Here is a 20,550-nt window from a genome sequence, read left to right on the forward strand (position 1 = left end):
GACAAATTAGCATAAAACCGAAATTTACTTTTTACATTTTTTGTGGCAGCTTAGTGTCCAGTCCGTTCAGTTGGGTCCAGAACCTCTTACCACTTAGGTCCTTGTCATGTGAGTGTGTGTTTAAAAAGCATCTGCCGTCTGCCTGGCAATATAAGATAAGCTGCAAACACCTGCGACAAACTACAAGATACATTGAAGTAGGCCAGAACTCATTAGGCCTTGTCTGGGGGTTTTTAGGATGCGTGGGCCAAGTATCTAATGACCACAAAAGTGTTTGGCCCAGCTAAACAGAAAAAAAAGGAGAAGGAAATTACAAATACGCACTAGTAAAGCGGTAAATTGTTTATTCATTTAGATATATTGCATGTCCGACTACGATATATCCTCCATTGAGCACGAGGCATTGTTAATTGTTGTGGCCTCTACCTTTGGCAACGGAGATCCCCCCGAAAATGGCGAGGTAAGTTCCCCAGATCATATCAAACTAATTAATGGATTAGGTCGAGCCGCCTCCTAACGACTCTTAATGAAATGCGAACTTTAACTTTTCCTTCGTTACCTTTCGTTTCGTGCCTCTCAGCAATTTTCGCAGGAGTTGTATGCGATGCGTGTCCAGGAGTCTGGAGAGCATGGATTGCAGGACTCCAGGTGAGTCAATAAATTCACCTTTCTTCTCCCTATTCCATTGCCTCGTCTTTGCATAAATTTCATATAAATCAATTTTTTTTTGTATGCGGTTACTTCGATGTAGCGAAGCAGCAAGGATAATAAATATTGCTGGAAAAGGGCGGCCCGTAACTGAATTGCTTTTTAAGCAAGTTTTCTTTCATTTTGAGTTTCGAGCTTATGCAAATGACGGCGATGTCAGTGGTCAGGTTCAGTTTTTATTGTATATTTCAGGCGGCACTAAACGAGATTTTAATCCCATGTCCTTGGTTTGGGTTACGGATTAATTAGTTTTTTATAGAAAGGAAATCATTTCCAAGGAATTCAATTTCCCCTACCAAAAATGGATATGCAGATAAAGAAAAAGTGGCGAGAAATAAATAAAAATTAAAATATCTAAAACTAATATAAAAATCTAGACGTTTCTTTTGAAGCCTAAATATTTTTTATTCATTATTCTATTTATTTTTTAAGAATAATATGTAAGGTCCTTTTTTTATTTTCCCAAAGAAAGAATTTTCTTGCATGATATGACAAGACTTTTATTAAATTGAGGTCCCTGTATTTTCCATCAGATTTCCGAGTATCCTGGCCTCCCTGCCATTACTGACACATATTTGGCATTTTTGTTTTATTAATTGGCTGCTTTTTGTTGCTCCACATATTCAGCTGCTGTCGTATGCGTGCCAAGAGCTTTAAAATTACAAACGAACACATATCCTGGCAGACACACACCCACACTGACAAACAGAAAAGGATAAGGACACGCACTTAAGTGCGTGCCGCTTGAGAGAGCAGACAAATCCGCGCAATTTCCCTTCTCCTCCTGCCACTCCAACAAAAACAACATTGACGGGGAAAAAAAAACAATAACAATAATTTTGTTATTTCGATATTTTCCCTCACGTATGTCTGTGGAGGGTTTTTATGATGTAAAGGGGATTTCCGCTTGACAACTTTGACAACTTGGGGCACACACAAGGCCCCCGATGCCCACATTCCCGCCTTCGCGTCTAAATTTATATCTAAACAAGCTGGGAGCTCCCAGCCTGTTGAAAATTAAATTGAAAATTCATATGGAGGACTCAGGAGGTCCTGAATCAGCCAAAATACTCCCTTCCCCCGCGTACGGAAGCCAATTCAATAACATATTATGAAAGTCAGGCTGTAAACAAAAAAAAAACAGGAAGAACAACAAAAATTGTCCTGCGGCTGGTTTTGCGATAAAGCCGGATGCTTTAATTGAAAAATAATGGTGGAGTCTCTGATCTGACATAATTGAGCGTGTTTATTGTTGTGTGTTTATTAATTTGTATTTATTATAATCATCAGCCGGGATGTGGAGGACTCTCCTTGCGCCCTTTTATTTTGGCTGTTGTTGAAACCAATTAATTTGATTTATTGGCGCTTTTATACAATCCCTATTGTGTATCGCTGCTAAGACAGAAATTTCAAAGAAGTGGAACTAAAGTCTCGTTAATTGGCCTTTTGCCGAGCATTATGATTAATTGATAAACAAATGTTGGACAAAGAGTGTGAATCCTTTGCGAGGCTGATTTATTCTCTGTCCAATTATTTTTCAACATTTAAGGCACTTTCTTTAATGAGAGCTTTTTGCTTAGCAAGCACTAAAGAAATTGAAACTCTGCCTTTCGGCTTCTCGGCTTGTCCCACGCTGCGTATGAGCAATTTAAACAGTCAAGCTGTTGAGCTCGATGCTGGAAGAAATCGCTTCGGGGAGGCCATCATCATCATGTGAGCTCGGCATCTGAAGGTTCTTCTTATTTTCTTCGTATATTTTTTTTTTTTTTTTTTGCTGTTTAGTCGCTCGAGTGAGCTGCTCGGCTTGTGTATTTGTTTTTTGGCCATTTTCCCGGGGCATTTCGTCGCTTCGGAAATTGCTTGGGCTGTTAATTGATTTAATTTTAAAGCCGGAAAGTTGCCAACTGGCTGGCTTGTCGAAATTGAAACTTTTATAATAGTCTCTTAATAGTTTCGGAATAGTTTAACTGCTCAAATTCGATTTTTGCTTGCGATTTTTGTGGGTGGATGGGTCGCCCAGATTGCAAATTTATTTTACCGGGTACTCTGGGGTATAATGATTTCTAGCGAATGCATGTAACAGGTTAGGTTTTCTATATGAGGCTGCTAAGAATAAGTTCTTCTTTAAATGAAAAGAAAAACAAGAGGAATCTATAGATGTACCGAGTATCTTAGAGTTTATTGCTTCTTTTGGCAGCGAATCACATTCGCCCACGCATCGTACAGCTAAGTATCCTGGCCTTGTCCTGTTTTGAGTCAACGACTGTCAGCTCAAGCTCACTTAATTGCAGTCTATTATGCCATCAACGCCTCTGAGTGTGCTTTTAAGTGTCGTCTGTGACAGAGGTGTGGGCGTTTGCCTTTGCTTTTGCCACTGAGTAGGTGTGTGTTTGTGTTTTTATGTGCCAGCAGCACCTGACATCCGCATCCTGTTGTCTGTAAACTGCAAGTGCACGGAATGGGGCACTTATCCTGCCTTAGACGTCATCATCATCATCATCATGGCGGTGTACGTATTTTCTATAAAACTTTTCACATGACGATGCCACCTATCAGCTCGCAATTACTTCACTTTGCATAATGAGCCAAGCCAAACACTCGAATAAAAACTCGAATGGATGTACAAAATCCTTTATGTCTCTGTTTTAACAGCTTTTCAAGTGCGCAAAAATAATTACAAGTACAAGTTGTTTGCCAAGGGCCACTTGTCTAAAGAGCTGTCAGGACAACAAAAAGGGGCCAAAAAAATGGTAGTACAACCATTTAGGCAGCTCGAAAAATTTATGATACGAAAAAAGTACACTGGAAATGGACTTGAAAATTGACTAATATTAACTAAGTTATTTTTTAAATAAACTCTAATATATGAGTATATTTCCAAAATCATTAAAATATTTTATTATTGAATTAAAGTTTGAATGAAGATCAGTCAGTAAGAGTACAAGGTCTTTGTATTAAAGATTGTAACTCAAGGTGCTTAAATGATTTTAAATAAAATTCTTAAATTAAAAAAACAATATGTTATATGAAATTTTTAGTATTTTATATTTAAGCATTCATTTAAGTTATTTCTTGTAGTGCTAATGCCGCGAAAGTAGCCAATTCTCGGTGCAGCTTGGCAGCATTTTAATTATGCTGCTGCCCAGGATTTGCACCGTCTGGCCCTTCGTCCCTGGCCACCTGTTTTGTAGTTTCGCTCTGCCACCTGCCACCTCCACCTGCCTCTACCTACCTCCCCTCCCTCCCCTCTCCCCTCCTAATTTCAGCACACCTTTTGGCAGTACAACTGTAAATTACAGCACTCTTTTCACGCAATGCTGCACTTTGGGATTTCGCCAGCTCGGTGTAGAAACGCGATGCTTTCAGCCGGATTGTCAGTCTGTTTGTGTTTCTTGGCTTGTTTTCGCTTTAAGGAGCGTGTGATTAAGCTGATAAGCGCCACTCAGCTTACAACTTGGCCAAGACGAGAGCTGATGAGTTGTTTTTGTCATGATGAATTGCAATAAGTCCTCCGATGAGAGTTGGAATGGGATTATAGTTACTTACAATTACAAAGGGATTGTTGAGGTTTCCATGAGAAAGCAATATTCATTTCTTGGCTTAAAGTAAATTATTAGAATTTAAAAATATTAGTGCTTTTTTAATAAACTCTTCTAGAAAAAACCCTTGACTTATAACCCATAGTAACGAATTACGAAAATTTTGCCAAACACCACACTGGTACTGTCAATTGTAGCGATGTTGGTCACCGCGTCTCCCTCGAAGGTGTTCGAATGTAAACCAAAATATGAATGTCCAAGGACCCACGCGTAGCCAGAAGGGAAGCCAGCCCTTGTACATGGCCATGATACCTTCCTCCCTTATCAAACGCATAAAGCACTGCCGACCGTTCTTGAAGTGAAGACCCCGGCCACGCTTGTCTCTTGGCTGGAACATCACCCGTGACCGGACCACGTCAGGCGGATTACTTAGCACAACTACCGCTATACCGGACAACAAGGCGGCTACAAAGTGGATACCCCGGTTATCCGGAATCCCGAGTACCTTGATAAGCGATCGCTTGAAGAAATCGTAGGTCCCAACATCGGCTTATACGATTATTGAAAAGAAAACAAATGTTAAATGCAGAAACCATTTAGAAAGCGTGGAGAAGCTCACCCAAAGTGTGCAGTGCTCCGCGCCAGGTGGTGGGCCCAACACCACCCCACAGACCATAAAATCCGTTCCTTCGTACAGTGGAGGTCAGGCCGTGAATGACATTGTTGATCCGCGGAGGAAGACCGGCCGCCCGCCGCTTGGCTTCCATCTGCATCCGGATCTTGAACAGCTCGGTGGGCACGGTAAGGAGATTGGCGCCCCCGCCAGCCATGACGGCGCAGAAGCAGGAGTTAAAGTAGGAGATTTGGAACTTGTTGTCCTTGGTACGCGTCCTCAGATTCTTGCTGAGTGCGTCGTATATGATGAATTTTGTCCCACCAAAGAATATCTGTCTCACCAACTGAGCAGACAGTCCGGCGTATAGTTTCATCACGCCCTCCTCCAGGATGACGCCCTTGGCGGTCGCCCAAGCGTTCCTGTACGTATAGCCCACACCATGTCGATCGGGAAAATATCCCTGTATATGCATCCGGGTCTTCACCAAATCCAACGGATAGGTCGCCAGTTCAGCACTGCTGCCGCAAATAAACGAGGTCATATAGATCTCCAAATAGGAGTTGTTTCTGTCGCGGTCTCGCAGAAGCTTCGGCGGAAAGAACTCGCCTTCTGGATCTGTGCCTCGCAAACCCGTGAGCCGGGCCATCTCTTCTCGTCCGATAGACTATACCTATGACTTTTAATTTTCGTCAAATTTTTACGAAAATTATTTTCAACATTTTGGAATTAATGTAAAAATTAATGAGCATACCTGATTTGACAGAAGGGGACATTTTCGAATAGCAAATTATAGCAGAACTTTAAAGTTAAATTAAAAGATGACTATTTTCTCAAAAATGATAACCATCTTTTTATTATTCAGCCCCTTGAGTAAAAATTTAATATTCTTTCTCCGCAAGCATTGTTCTCCCTACTAGAATAGTGGTCTTATCCTTTTTGTAATCCCTGCCCCCTGTCGGCTCCATTGGTAGCTGTTAACAAGCTCTTACAACTTGTAAGCCACTGGTGATGGGTCTTTGGCCCACCGCCCGGGGCAACAGGTTTTTACGAGCCCCGCCAAAGCCGTAAACTTTGACCCAAAGCCAAGTTGAGCAGCAGGAGCTCAAATAGTTTTAAACGCGCTCTGCCATCGTGATGGCCCCGAGATCGGGCCATGGCCAGCTGCAGTTGGCATCTCTCTGCCCGAAAGGGGATTCTTTTTTTTTCAGTTTTTCTGGATGGTTTCCTTAAAAACTGCCAGTGTTCATTGTTGAATCATCGCTCAGCGGATAGGATGAGGGGGAGAACTGCAGTTGCAGGGGCGTACTATACTCATATACGGATATATATAAGGATATACATTTTAAGGCATATGTATATCCTCACTGACGAGCTGCTGACGAGCAGATGATTACGTTTTTTTAGTGAATTTCCCTCAAACACACACACACATACTTTGAAAACAGAATACAATTCTTGTCCTTTATTTTTGGAACATTTTTTGTAAGTATTTTTTTTCTTGCAACATCTCAATGACAAGCGTAATAAATGCTTTGCTGTCAGCCTCTTTTTCTTTCCTTTTATTGTTGCCTCCTTTGGCGTGTTTTGTTCATTGTTTAGTTCCTGTACAGCCGCCCTTGACCACGCCCCTTGCTTTTTTCTGCTGGGCTCAGATCCTTTGTGAAATATGAATCAGTGGGCAGCACAGGAGGGGGTGCGGTTGGGAGGGGTCATCGCAACAAGCCCCATTTTAATTTGAGTGTTCTGGGACTGTTTTTTTACACGGAGGCATTTCGCTGCATACTTTCAGGCTGTCAAAGAATTTTTCTTCAAAACTCTGTCTTTTCTGGTTTTCTTTTTCCCAAAAAAAAAAAAAACACAAAAATAGCATTGGCGTGTCCTCTTCGAAATCCTTCATGAAGGCCAGCTCACGACAGGAGTTCATGAAGCTGCCACTGCAACAGGTGAAGAAGATCGACCGCTGGGACTCGCTGCGGGGCTCCACCTCCGACACCTTTACCGAGGAGACCTTCGGCCCCCTGTCCAATGTCAGGTTTGCGGTCTTCGCCCTGGGCTCCTCGGCCTATCCGAATTTCTGCGCCTTTGGCCAGTATGTGGACAACATCCTGGGCGAGCTGGGTGGCGAGCGACTGCTGAGGGTGGCCTACGGCGACGAGATGTGCGGCCAGGAGCAGTCATTCCGGAAATGGGCGCCCGAGGTTTTCAAGGTGAGTTCAGTTAAGCAGAAAGACACTTGCGTGGGAATTTCTTGCGAAATCAAAGCCTAGCAAAGTAAAAAAATGTGCAGTATTTCGAGTTGATGATGGCATGCAGCCAACAGTGCGTATACGCAACGTGGGCTAGGCTAACCTACGTAGAGGAACCTTAAAATTTGTTGGTCAAGATGCACTTGAATGTTATCTCAAAAAAATTAATTTAATTTTTAAACGTTGCCAAAATTAGTTTAAAAATTGTTGTTAAGAACTGTTAAGTAGATAAATCAAAAATCACGAAGAAAAGTAAATATTACGTATACGCCACCCTAGTAATAATTTAAAATAACGATAATATAACCTCTTTTTTGATAAATAAATTTATTTAAAATAAAATTTCTTTAGCTTGCTTGTGAAACATTCTGCCTGGATCCCGAGGAGAGTCTTACGGATGCCTCCCTGGCGCTGCAAAACGATTCCCTGACCGTAAACACAGTACGACTGGTGCCATCTGTGAACAAGGGCACCCTGGACAGCAGTCTGTCCAAGTACCACAACAAGAAGGTTCACTGTTGCAAGATCAAGACGCAGCCTCATAACCTGACCAGGCTGAGTGAGGGAGCCAAGACAACGATGCTACTGGAGATCTGTGCTCCTGGCTTGGACTACGAACCGGGTGATCATGTGGGCATCTTTCCCGCCAACCGGGCTGAATTGGTCAATGGACTGCTGGAGCGTCTGGTGGGTGTTGAGAATCCCGACGAGGTACTGCAGCTACAGCTGTTGAAGGAGAAGCAGACCTCGAATGGGATATTCAAGTGCTGGGAGCCACATGACAAAATTCCGCCAGATACTTTAAGGATTTTGCTTTCCCGATTCTTTGATCTGACCACTCCGCCATCCCGACAACTGCTGACCCTCCTATCGGGATTCTGTGACGACGTGGCGGACAAAGAGCGACTGGAGCTGCTCGTGAATGACTCCTCTGCATATGAGGACTGGCGGCACTGGCGCCTGCCCCACCTGCTTGATGTCCTGGAGGAGTTCCCCTCCTGCCGACCACCAGCCCCGCTACTCCTGGCCCAACTGACGCCGCTGCAGCCGCGCTTCTACTCGATCTCCTCGTCCCCTCGCCGGGTGAGCGACGAGATCCACCTGACAGTGGCCATCGTGAAGTATCGATGCGAGGACGGAGAGGGCGATGAGCGGTACGGCGTCTGCTCCAACTACCTGTCGGGCCTCCGGGCAGACGATGAACTCTTCATGTTCGTGCGCAGTGCCCTGGGCTTCCACCTGCCCAGCGACCGAAGTAGCCCCATCATCCTTATTGGCCCTGGCACTGGAATTGCTCCCTTCCGATCCTTTTGGCAGGAGTTTCAGGTTCTTCGGGAATTAGATCCTGTATTGCCGTTGCCCAAAATGTGGCTCTTCTTTGGCTGTCGGAATCGGGATGTGGACTTGTATGCCGAGGAGAAGGCGCTGCTAGAGAATGAGAAGATCCTAGATCGAGTTTTCCTGGCTCTGTCCCGCGAGCAGGCCATTCCAAAGGTGAGCTTTAACATGGAACCGATTTATCACAGACTTTTTCAAACTAAAACAAACGATTTGTATTTCCATTTGGCTTTGTGCATTTCAGACATATGTGCAGGACCTGATTGAGCAGGAATTTGATTCGTTGTACCAATTGATTGTCCAGGAGAAAGGACACATCTACGTCTGCGGCGATGTCACAATGGCCGAGCATGTGTACCAGACCATCAGGTGGGGTTTGCTTTTCTTTCAGTTTGATTGCCTTTGTGTATTTGCTGCTCTTTTCCCCGACTCTGCCCTGCCAGTCTCCTCCGGTGACCTCTGGCACACAGCTGGGAGTTTTCTGTTTTCTAATGCTTTGCGGTCAGCTATTTTGCCATCGTTTGGCTTTTATATTTTGCTCCACTCGGTGCCGTACTTTTTCAAAGCTCCTGATTAAGTGCCTTATTGTGAAATACGGGCTTTCTCTATCCCAGCACACACAGGATATTGCATAATGGCGCTGTCCTTGAGGGAGGATTTCAATCCGGGTGGTCATATTGCCGAGACTAATCTTAAGCGGTTTATTTTAATTGAAACCTGGGCAGATAATGCGGCCTGTGCCTCATCTGTTGCTTTTGCTAATTAGAGGTAATTTCTTATGAATCATATTCGGTTTTCGGATAATTACAAGGACATTAAATCGTAATAAAGCATCAAGCATATCCTTAGGGTTACTTATATCTTTCAGATTCTTCTTCCACTTTGTTAGCTTGTTAAAGTCAGCCCCAATCCCCATAATAACCCCGAGCGAATAAATAAACAGTTTTTCACAGCTTTTCTGCATTTTGCCAACACACTTGATTCTCTATATATTCATTTTTCTTTTGGCAGGAAGTGCATTGCCGGCAAGGAGCAGAAAACCGAGGCGGAAGTCGAGACATTTTTGCTCACACTGCGGGTAAGTATCCTTGGCGGGATAAAGTAGGACTTTGGTTATAAATACCGATAGTAATGCATTTCCACCCACATGGCGTATGAGTCACTTTTTTTTTGTGTTCTGGCCATCATAAAAATAGTCTAGTTTTGAACAATGTATGTAATATGAGGGGAAACATTTGATGGCTACAATTCTACAATGTGTCTCTATGTGCTCTATGTATTCTTGCAGGACGAGAGTCGTTACCACGAGGACATCTTTGGCATCACACTGAGAACGGCCGAGATACACACCAAGTCGAGGGCCACGGCCAGGATCCGCATGGCCTCGCAGCCATAATGGCTTCAACGCACTAATCAAAATATTAAAGATGATATTTTTAAATAACTGACGAATACCAAATACATTTAACTTTTATTTCTTTCACACTTAAAAGCAATTAAATATTATCGCTTTGTTCATTACTTATACATATAAATAACATTTAAAAGATATTACATTTTATTATTGATTCTCCTGTACAAATCAAATCAGAAATCAAAAAATTCTAAGTGTTGAATATATTTCAAATAAACGAATTCCAAAAAAGAAACATAAACAGTGGATTAGTCAAATGGCATTTCCAATTCTGGCATTTCCAGCAATGGCCGTGGGGCTAAGCGGCTTAAACCGTCTGAAAGGAAAGTGGAATGCGGGCCAATTGATTTCTCTTGGCAAATTGTGCAGAAAATGCAATTTATAAAATAAATACTCATTTCCCTTTTTTTTTGTCTGCCGACGAGTTCTCTACCGCGAAAGGGAATAATATCAGATTGACAATGCCAAGCTTATATATATTTTTTACCTTCCGTGCTTTTGAGTTTACAGTGGTACCTTTCGTAATTTGTATAATATTCTGAAGTGGATATTTTGTCATCAGTCTTATATATGATTCATAGGAAATGGTTACCTTTCTGTAGATAAAAACCATAATATTTGTTTTGGTAAACATTCTCGTTTTCAATCAATTAGAGTATATACTTTGTTATCTGGTGCCCCTGTGCATCCCAAGCTTCCGAAGATTTTGAGATACGGAGCTGTGGCTGCGGCTGCGCCAACATTCCGGTGGCTGTCTGCGGTTTCCAAGCGTTAACAGATTTGTAGTAGGTAGTACTACTACCTTGTGCGAAATTCTAAACATCTAGATTCTAGATACAAAAGGGGTTCACCGCTAACCGACCAGCCCACCAATCCACCAACCCACCATCCCGCCTCTTGGAGTATCCGATTTCAATGCTGAAATTGAATTGTGAGCTCTCGCTTGGCTTCTGTTTTATTTGTTTTTTTCGCCACCGACTGCCGGGGTATTTACCATATGAATGAAAACGTTTCCTTTAGAAAAATATTTAACTTTTCCCATTTGTTCAAACGGGGAAAACTTTTTGCTCATTCCTTTAACTAGGTTTTTCCTGATACCATAATGTTCTCAAAGACAAATTGAAATTTTTAGCGGGAAATGGATGTTGTTTTTTTAAGCTTTTTTCAGCGGAAATTTCTATGACCGTGAGTGGTCGCGGTTTGACTTCTGATTGACATTTTTCACTGTATATTTTTTACGTTTTTTGTATTAAGACAGAGCACGCGTATCTCTTTCAATCAGCTCGGTCCGTTCTCATATTTCTGGCTTTGACACATGTCATTGGCAGAGACACAGGAAACTGAAAGATATTGCATAGGAAATTGAAATCAAAAGGCTTAATAGAGAGGCCTCATGGGGAGGTGAAATTTTTGAGTTTATCCAATTTTTCCAAGCATGGCATTAATTGTATCTATTGGATAATATTTTAAAAAAGTATACATTTTCATCAGGCAGGCGAAATTGAACACGATTTCTACAAATCACTGAACTTTTGCTGCCTTGCCAAATTTTTGCCAATTCGGTGGAAATTGATAAAGTCGCGTGGCCCAAAAATTAAAACATTGCACTTTGCATTGATTTCTGATGAAATTTAGAACGACTATGATGATTAGCAAGGTAAGTGGACATGCTGACTCTATAATAAAAAAAACCTGGGATTGTAAAACTCTGCAGAAATTGTCGTAAACCGATGTCAATGGCTTATTGGGGGTTTTCGACACTTAAAATGAAATCACCTGATCATTTTTTTTGTTTACCCAGAACCGTGAGTCAGCAGCTAAGGGTCTTCAGTTAATTGTGCGGGATAAGCCCCGATTAACAGCTGGAATGCAGTTCTCTTGACCAACTTGGAATGCCTGCGGCAGAAGAGGGATTTAACTTCACCTTCAAGGCATTGGCACGCGCCTCTGTTTCCAAAATGTTAACCGGCTTTTGCTCTGGTTAACAAATACACAGAAACACACTAACACACTAACAGCCCGGCATTCCCCAATTCCCAATTAATCAACCGACTTTCAACGCCAACATCGCCGGGGCAACCTCAGAGAGGCAACAACAACCGGCACGCCGGGCCGCTTAGATAGCCCAGGTCCCACCGACATTCCTGACATAATTTTGTGTGTGAGTAAGCAAACGAGTTCGGGAAAAAATTAGACGTCATCAGTCAGAAAACAGCATCTAGCATCCAGCATCCAGCAGCCGTTGGCAACACAGATGGGGGGCTCACACAATATGGTCAATAAAAGCCCGAAAAGGCGCAAAGCGGCAACCAAGCGGGGAAATTGGAATTTCTCACATTTTGTCTACGGAAGCAGGCTCTTTTTGTGAAAGCCAGTATTTGCTTAGGATATTCTAATTATATTAAGCTATGCCTAAAACGTATTTATGATTAATAAATTATCATAAAAATGTTGCTGCTTTCCAGCGGTAGCAACATGTTGCGAATAAATCAGCAACAATTTAAAATACGCTGCCTGATATCTTGGGCTGGAAAGATGGCTTAAAGCCAGTAATGAGCCAGAATCAAAAGCAAAATAAAGCTAAATATATTCCGACAGTTATTATTATGTATTATGTATTTTCATTGAAATTGAGATTATTAAAGATTCTGAAATTCTGAAGATAATAAATTAATAATTTATAATTATTATTATGTTAATATTATAATACTTTAAAATATATATATATTTAAGTATTCTTCTTGAACAAAAATTGACACCTGTATTAACTAATTAACATTTTTACACTATAGTTTATTAAAAATAGATATAAGATAGATAGAATAGATAAACCTTTTTAAACAATACTTTACGCAAAAAAAAAAAAGGTGTACATAGCTAAAAAAATACTAATGTTTATTTAATTTAAAATTTAACTTTATTCTTCTTTCTAACTATCCCTTTTATTTACTATCTTATCTAGCCCTAAAATATATATTACGCAGCTCTAAGCTAGCCACAAAATGGCCGACCGGCCATCACTGCTCAAGCCTAACATTGCGACTTGAACTTTCCGCCGTACGAAGCCGAAGCGTGCATGCAATGCGGCTGTATGTGTGAGAGAGGTAAGCTTGGTAACCGACAACAACAACAAAAACAACAACAACAATATCAGCAACAATAATAACAACAATAACAACAAACATCGCGACTCTGCTGGTGTCGATTTTTTTGTCGGACCGCGCTTCGTTTATTTTAGTTAGTAACGAGATTTCGAGCGCTCAACGTTGACGTCGCGGTTGAAAATCATCTAAGCGCCCTGGGTGAATATCGAAGAAAAAAAAAATTATAAGCTTGCCACAGTGCGTATTCCCTATGCTGGCCCGAGAGTGGCTCGAGTGTGGCTCAGAGTGTGTGTGATTGTGTGCTGGCGCAGACATGAAGTGAATAAGAAATTGGAAAAGCACTAAAACATAACATATACATATTTGAAAAAAAAGCGAAAAAAAATCAAGAAAAAATAAAAATAAAATCCAAATATAAAAAAAACGCAAAAGAAACGTGGGTAAGGCCAAAAGCGAAGCAAAAAAAAAAAACCACGGCTAAATAGCAGCAACGGATCGTCGATAATCAGAAAATATTTCTTTAAGCCCACTGCGCGCCATCCAAACCAAAAAGCGCGAAATAACAAAAATTTTTCTTTTCGGCTTGTTTCGGCTACAAAATGTAAGTTTTGTATGTTGGTGGGGGTGTTTGTTGGTTACAACCAACCAAAAAAAAAAAAACTAGGAGACACTTATAACAAATTACGATAACAACAAGACTGATGGCCAAGTTGTTGATTGTCGGTTGCCAAGAGTGAAATTATTGAACAAGAAATGTTTCGCCTAGCGATGGCTAGGAAAGAATTGCGCCAAAATATGACTCTTAAACTTTAGCTTTTATCAGACATCAGACATAACTATAAAAAGTATGCATGTTTTTAAGTGTCGAGATCTTGAACTGATCAGCTTTCCTTGGAATACTCGAAATCTGTTTACTAACAGTTCTTTTGAAGTGAATGAAGCTGTTCGAACACCACTACTTCTGGTTAATTCCGATTTAAAAGGTGTTCAAGTGTTGTCTTTGCTTAATAAACACAGTTCAGTTACCTGTTTGGTATTTTTTACGGAACACTTGACAACGCTCTTCAACTACATATTTTTTTTTTTAAATTTGTGTATTTCTTTTTTTTATATTCGCTTTTAAAAAATAATAATAATTCAGTAACTAAGTGCTGATTTTAACGATTACAGGTGTTTGAAATCAATTTAAAATTTATGAGAGACTTTGTTTATGAGACTATGAAGCTGCAGTTGCCATTGTGGGCCATATGAAATACATAATAATACACTATGCAGGCTTGTTGGCAGCCCAGACCTTACAAGGTTCATTGCTACTTGTCACAATTTTTTCGAAAAAGCCGACTGCCACCAAGTGCCGCCTGCCGTTTGGCCGTTTCATGTAGGCTTGTTGTATAGATAATAAACATTAAGCTTAATGGCATTGTTGCTGGGCTATCCGGCAACAAAATACAACAACTAAATCAACAATAAACAAATGGCATGCCACGCGTGTCTACCTTTTTAGCCATGGCTTGTGAACTTTTCTTGTGGGTTTTTCTCGTTTTTTTTTTTTTTGGACAGCTTCTATAGCGTGTTAATTCCAGACGACAGCCACAGTATTGTATTGAAATCTTTTTCCTCAATACAATTTTTGGCACATTCATCCGCTGTTTGCTTTTCGGGGATTCTTTGCAAATTAAGCGTCGGATTTAAGAGTCGATTCTCGACAGAAAAAAAAACACAGTTTTCGCAGCTCGTCAGGCGCCGTAAATAAATTTGTTTATTATGGCTAACAATTAGTTGATTTAAATTATTAACTTTGGCGTACTAATGCCCGCGGTTCAAGGCCAAGGATGGATGGCCAATTTAAATGAATTGTGTGATGGCTTGACTTGAGTACAAAAATAAATATAAATCATACATCTAAATGCAGGCAAAATCTTTTGTCCGACCGCGTAGGGGCAAGCTGGAATTATTATAGAATAATTTCTGTTACGTGAGATTAAGCAATATGCTCCGACAATGATAGTTCGACGATGTTTTGTTCTGAATTTTCTCTTTAGAACAGATATATGCCATTCACGTGTTCACAAGCACCTTGTTAAATTCTTTAGAACACAAGTATGATCTACCTAGAGCTATTTCCGATATCCTTATTAAATCATTATGAAGAGACCCCTTTTAATAATGATTGGAATATGTTATTAGCAACTTCCTGCATGGCAAAGTGCGCTTCTGCCATCGCAAATAGCAAAAAGTCAAGTAAACAAAAAAAAAATTGAAAAATAAATAACCGTGACTGCTATAAATATACTTCATTCATAGGCAAATATTAAAAGGCAGGCAAGCCAAACAAATCAAACATGGCTTGCAAAACGGCCAAGACAATACAAGGCGGCCAAGAAAGAAGTGGCAAAGTGCAAAAAATCATTTAACGCATTTCAAAAAGGCTCATTACCAGCATGTTGGCCAGGGCGGTGGAATGACGGCCGGGGCCCTCCAGCCCCTCTTCTCTAGAAACCTGGCACGTGGACCCATTTAAAGTAGTGCAGACAGACAATAAAACCCAGACCGATGCCAACAAATTCGTACACATCTTCGATATGTCCAAAAAAAAAACCAAAGAAAATATTTGTGAATTTTTTATGAATGAAACGCCAAATGTTTTGAATTTGAATTGCTGCTGGTAGTCGACTACCAACTTTTTGCACACATTGCGTGGCCTGGCTTGGAACATGGCCTGCATGGCTAAGCAATTGAGCATTTTTAAGCCAAAACCTCTTACCGAACCAGTTGAAATAAATAGCTCTGCTGCACTAAGCCGTACGGCTCAGCCCACATGCATAACTTTTTATTAATTGCCCATCTCATAAAAACGTATAAAAAGTGAAAACATAAACTCGTTATGAGCATTTAAGCCCCCCATAAACAAACATAAGTGAGAAATTGATTTAGTCTCCAGTGCATCATACTCGCCAAATGTTAAATAAATTAATTTATTACTTATTGTTTACCAGGAAATGAATTTTTCATTCCAAATGGCCGAATACTATATGTATGCCCAGCTGCCTTAATTTACTTGAAGTTCATACAATTTGGCTTAAACGCAAAAAGTAAAGTACATTTTGGCCCGGCCAGCGGAGAGTCATAAAAACAACTGTTGCCCCAAAAGCAAAATAAATAAATGCAAACTTTTAATGAAACGAAAATAAACAGTCACGATGATAGCGCCCAAAAATGCCCGACTCTATATGCCAATAACTTCAGACAAATTTAATTTATTTATTTATTTGTTTACATTATGGTGCATCACTATGGGTAGGGTAAACATGCAACAATTTACAATAAAGCTTGCAATTAAGCGGAGAACAAAAAGTGGCCCTGACCTAACCAGACCTATTTAGTTTCCGGTCATAACTTAATGCCATTCTGGCTGAATCATCCAGCTGGCTCGTTAAGGCCAATTGACAGGAAAAACCCTTAAAGCAAGTGCAAAAATTCGCAGAAAAACTTTCGGAAGATTCGTCTGAAAACCATGAATATCCAATACCCAATAGTATGAGGGGTACACGTGAACTCCGGCAACAAATTTCACAATTCCATCTAGCCGGGCTTTGTTTATACATTTTTTTTGGCCGAAACCAGTTTCCCAAACCATATTTCTGTTTGCCAAATCGAAAATCATAATAAAAACATCAAAACATTTCATCGTCAAGAAGATGGGTATGCCATGCATTTTATTTTTGGAACTGTGGTGTCGGCTTAGATCATCTTGATATCGAATATCCCATTCTGGCCAAAATATGTGTTTGGCCAATAAAATGCGCAACAATTTACACGGCAAAGTGGCGCCATTTGAACAGCATTGAAAATTCCGCCAAAAATTCAATAAATGGCTACCAGAAGGCTCCACCTTCGTACGTGTTATTTTAATTAATTTTTTTTTTTTCGCTTTTTTTTAGAAACAAAAATATTTAAAATTAAGCTGGGGCCCTAAACAATTGTGAAATTGTTTCGCAGGAATTGTTTTGCGCTAAACATATTCGGGCAATTTATGATTTCCCATTAAGCTAAATGTTCAATTAGCGCTAAGGCGTGATATTTTGGTTAATCAATGTCAGTTGGGGACATAAAATATATGAGAAGATAAAGGCCCAGAAACATGTGCGAATTTATCAGACAGGTGGCGGGGAAAAAGCTCGATGATTCAGGAAGCAAGTGTTAACCTCGTTTTTGGTTAAGACATTTTAGACTGGATGACTAGGCTATTATGCCTTATAGCCTTATACTGACATGAACAAATTAATAAACTATGTAGGTCTTTCAACTACCACTAATAGTTTTGCTCATTTTGTATCGAATATACCAAAGAACCAAAGAATTCTCTTGACAATCATTACTTGCAGTAAACTTTTCCGGCAAAAACTTCAAGCCGAGTTCTGAGTTCAAATTCTCTGCATTGCAAGTTGTTGATTTTCGGTGTTTTTTCTTCTGTTTTTCTTCATTTTTTTGTTACCATAGCATCCACATGTAGGCAAAGTGCCACAAAATTGTTGTAAGTATCTGGGGGGATACAAAATTTATAACAGGGCCGGGGAAAAACTTTCAAGCTGGCCCAAAACAACGCCAACCCTTTGCCAACCGCCCCACCGCTCGACCCCAAATTGTAGTTATAGCAAAACAAGCGTAAACAGAAACCTTTCCTGGTTCATCATGGGTGGGGATGGGACGAATATTCATGCACAATTTGCATTTTGAGCCAGCGACTACAAAGCACCAAAGCGTCAACTACTTTACGTCAAATTTTTGTGTCAAATCAGCGCAAAATTCGGAGGCGTTTAGACAGCCAGCCCCTCTTGCCAGAAGTGAAGGACCCCCCACAGCTCGACTCAGCCGAATTGGCCATCGATTCGGGTCTTTGTCAGTCTTACCAATCTCGGGTTATAGACAGCGAAAATGCAGAGCAAACATTTTAAACTTCTTGTCTTGGTTAGTCCCAGCGTGCTGCTGACAGCGAGATACTTCAGGATAGAGATATTGTCGGTAGATGATAGATAAAGGATATGTTTTGATGATACTATTGGATTGAAGAAATAATATTGTACTTCAATATAGAAATTATTAAGAAATTAGATAGAAATTATATATTAGATGCAAATGCAAGAATAAATGTAAATTAATAGGTCTTGTATTTATTGGACATTTTCCAAAAACAAATCTATTGTATATTCCTTGCTTATAGATTTTATTAACAGTCTGAAAATGTTAGCTTGGAATAGGAATATCAATGGACTTTAAAGTCTTAATACACTAAGAAACTTTATGACCAAATGTTAACCATTTCTAAGACTTCAAAACACATGTCTTCAGAAAAGACATTCATATTTTTGCATATCCTGTTCACAATTTATCCATCCGAGTTGGAAAATAACTTTATCGATTTCATGCTTTGTGTGCATCCATCCAGCCAAGAATAATTCAGGAAACATCCAGTATCCTCTCTGTTCAGTTGCTTTTGAACTGTCAAAATGAAAATTCGCATACGGAAACAACAATAATTGCTGCCATAACACTTGCAATGTGACGTCGATGACAGGCAGCAGCAACAGCAACAAAGTTGCCGCCTTTGCTCGTTTCATTGGCATTGGGTCTCTGGTTGATTTTTGTTTTTAGGTTTTTTCACTTTTTTCTTGTAATATTTTTGTTGGCCGCTTTACAACTTGTAGTGAACATTTTTGTGGCTTGGTCATCAACCCGTTTTGGCCTGGCAACCAGGGAAGTTGTGGAAGAGATTCGAAAATTGTCCCGGTTGCAAGGCAAAATCGCAAAAAAAAAAAAAAAGTATCTGCAATCTGTATCTGTAAATGTATGCCATGGCCCACATTCAGCGGTAATAATTGAATTTCTCGCCTTACGTTTTCACTCCAAGTTCAAGTTGATGGCCAAGGAAAAGTGGCAGTAAAAATCCGTCCAAATTAGATAAACATGTAAATGATTATTGACACAAAAAGGTTGTGGTTGGTTGTGCCGAGGGCCTGAATAAATTCCGAAATCTGAATTCAGAATTCTGAATGTGTAATATGCATATGAATAATAAGAAAAGGACACAACTGGCGATACAAATTGACGTTTTATTTGCCTTTCACCTGATGACAGACGACAGCAGGCCGACAGCCGAGAAAGGACGACCCCAAGGACTCCTTGGAGGCTGGATGTCTGGGGTGGCAAGGTGGGTGTCTGAGCCTGAACCGAAAAAACCTCAACGCATAATGAAGTAATTGACTGAATTTGTCTTTGGCCAACAACGAAAGTTGCCAGCGATGGCCTGAGGCTGGGGATACAGCTTTAAGATAGAAATGTATCTGAATGTATGGCAGTCAGGGGTGGTAGCTACTTCATCGAAGATACAAAGATACGAATACAAAAAGTTCCCTCTGCCGCTTTGACTTTCAAAATGTGAATGCACTTTTGTTGTACGTGACAGGTTTTTGTTGCTCCACTTTTGTTTTTTTTTTTGTTTCGCTTTTTCGCTGAACAGCAGGAAGAAGATACACGTTTGGGTTTATTGACTTTTTGACTCACATTAAATGGGTCTTAAGTTACTGAAAAAGTTTTAATGTCTTGGTTCAGAGGCAGGATCATTGCGAATGCGAATCTAGCAAAAAAGTAAACAAATTATACCATTTAGAATATGGGTCAGTTGGTAAATTAAATTCGTAGCAAATAATTATATTGGCCAATTTATAGCCGAGCTTACACTGTTATCCAATTTTGGCAGGCACATTAAATAAGCGAAAAATATACCCACTTTTTTTTTTGGCAATTACCAAAACAAGTCACGTGCTGGAAACAGGGTCGATTATGGTTAATCAAGGGGAGGTTACACAGAAGATAACAACACGGCCAGTATCGACAATTAAAATCGGAAATAGAATAAATAAAACCGAGAGCGTGTGAGGTCATCTGGTGGGTCTGGACTTCCTCCTGATATGTATAACCCTGTAATGACCCTTCAATCAATGTGCGTGTGTTTGGCAGATCGAGGGGGAAATCAATTGCCGCCGGCTGTCAAATTAACATTGCTTACAATCCCATATCTTTTGTTACGAATATGTTTTGTTTTGCCCAAAAGTGTTTCATTGATTATCTGAATTGCTAATGACAGTTGGCCAAATAGAGGGCCAAATACGAAATATAACTAGGTGGAGAGGCCATGGGAAAAGATAGGGTAACCGTGCATGATATTGGTCTCAATTTTTCTAAGATACTAGATATGAAGGTAGTTCTGTGACCACACCTCAGGCCATTTAAATGCAATTAAGTTGCACTATGCGCACTTTTCACAATTATCAACTCCGATCAGGCACCTATATAAGCTTATAATTATTCATGTAAGCGGCCCAGACAGGCTAAGATCGTGCTAAAAATAAAGAAGAATGCATTATAGGACCAAAGCTTGCCATTGCCAGCCACTTAAGGGCAATTTTCGCTTATTATGGCAATAATAGAGGAGAGCCCCAACATGGAGATCTAACATACTGAACGAGTCAGGAATAGAATAGAGCCGGGCATGTGCCCCACTAAAAATAGATGCAACCATTGGCCC

At 40.4% G+C, this 20,550-nt stretch overlaps 3 protein-coding genes across 6 annotated transcripts in view; 2 read left to right on the forward strand and 1 right to left on the reverse strand.

The window, feature by feature from the left end:
* Positions 1-10,288, forward strand: part of Nos (Nitric oxide synthase) — a 34,959-nt gene extending 24,671 nt beyond the window's left edge. The window contains exons 13-19 of the mRNA XM_017243576.3: positions 356-460; positions 581-648; positions 6,731-7,070; positions 7,461-8,603; positions 8,692-8,816; positions 9,459-9,525; positions 9,736-10,288. Of these exons, the coding sequence (XP_017099065.2) occupies positions 356-460; positions 581-648; positions 6,731-7,070; positions 7,461-8,603; positions 8,692-8,816; positions 9,459-9,525; positions 9,736-9,843 (1,956 nt within the window). The 3' untranslated portion in view covers positions 9,844-10,288. The remainder of the gene's footprint in view (positions 1-355; positions 461-580; positions 649-6,730; positions 7,071-7,460; positions 8,604-8,691; positions 8,817-9,458; positions 9,526-9,735) is intronic.
* LOC108126846 (mitochondrial uncoupling protein 4-like) lies at positions 4,329-5,656 on the reverse strand. Of its 3 annotated transcripts, none has more exons than XM_017243579.3 (3): positions 5,615-5,656; positions 4,867-5,539; positions 4,329-4,796 (listed from the first exon to the last, which is right to left on the reverse strand). In XM_017243579.3, the coding sequence occupies exons 2-3, from the start codon at positions 5,507-5,509 to the stop codon at positions 4,435-4,437; spliced, it is 1,005 nt and encodes a 334-aa protein (XP_017099068.2). In that variant the 5' UTR covers positions 5,510-5,539; positions 5,615-5,656; the 3' UTR covers positions 4,329-4,434. The 3 variants fall into 3 exon arrangements, with proteins under 3 accessions (XP_017099068.2, XP_070133445.1, XP_070133443.1); XM_070277344.1 differs by lacking the exon at positions 5,615-5,656 and having other exon boundaries at positions 4,867-5,150; positions 5,204-5,344; XM_070277342.1 differs by lacking the exon at positions 5,615-5,656 and having other exon boundaries at positions 4,330-4,796; positions 4,867-5,608.
* Positions 10,289-13,091: 2,803 nt separating the features above from the next.
* LOC108126926 (uncharacterized) overlaps positions 13,092-20,550 on the forward strand; it is a 31,369-nt gene continuing 23,910 nt past the window's right edge. Inside the window, exon 1 of one of the 2 annotated variants that reach the window (XM_017243701.3) lies at positions 13,092-13,566. The gene's annotated coding sequence lies outside the window, so the exon portion shown is untranslated. The remainder of the gene's footprint in view (positions 13,567-20,550) is intronic. The other variant, XM_070277123.1, reaches the window with a different exon arrangement.

The sequence above is a fragment of the Drosophila bipectinata genome, chromosome 2L, assembly GCF_030179905.1.
Source record: "Drosophila bipectinata strain 14024-0381.07 chromosome 2L, DbipHiC1v2, whole genome shotgun sequence".
Lineage (NCBI taxonomy): Eukaryota > Metazoa > Arthropoda > Insecta > Diptera > Drosophilidae > Drosophila > Drosophila bipectinata.

Bases quoted from the DNA above. Each gene is read 5' to 3' on its own strand.
- LOC108126846 (XM_017243579.3), bottom strand. From the start codon at position 5,509: ATGGCCCGGCTCACGGGTTTGCGAGGCACAGATCCAGAAGGCGAGTTC. The intron at 4,797-4,866 runs GTGAGCTTCTCC...TAATCGTATAAG, and splicing joins CGGAGCACTGCACACTTTGG to CCGATGTTGGGACCTACGAT.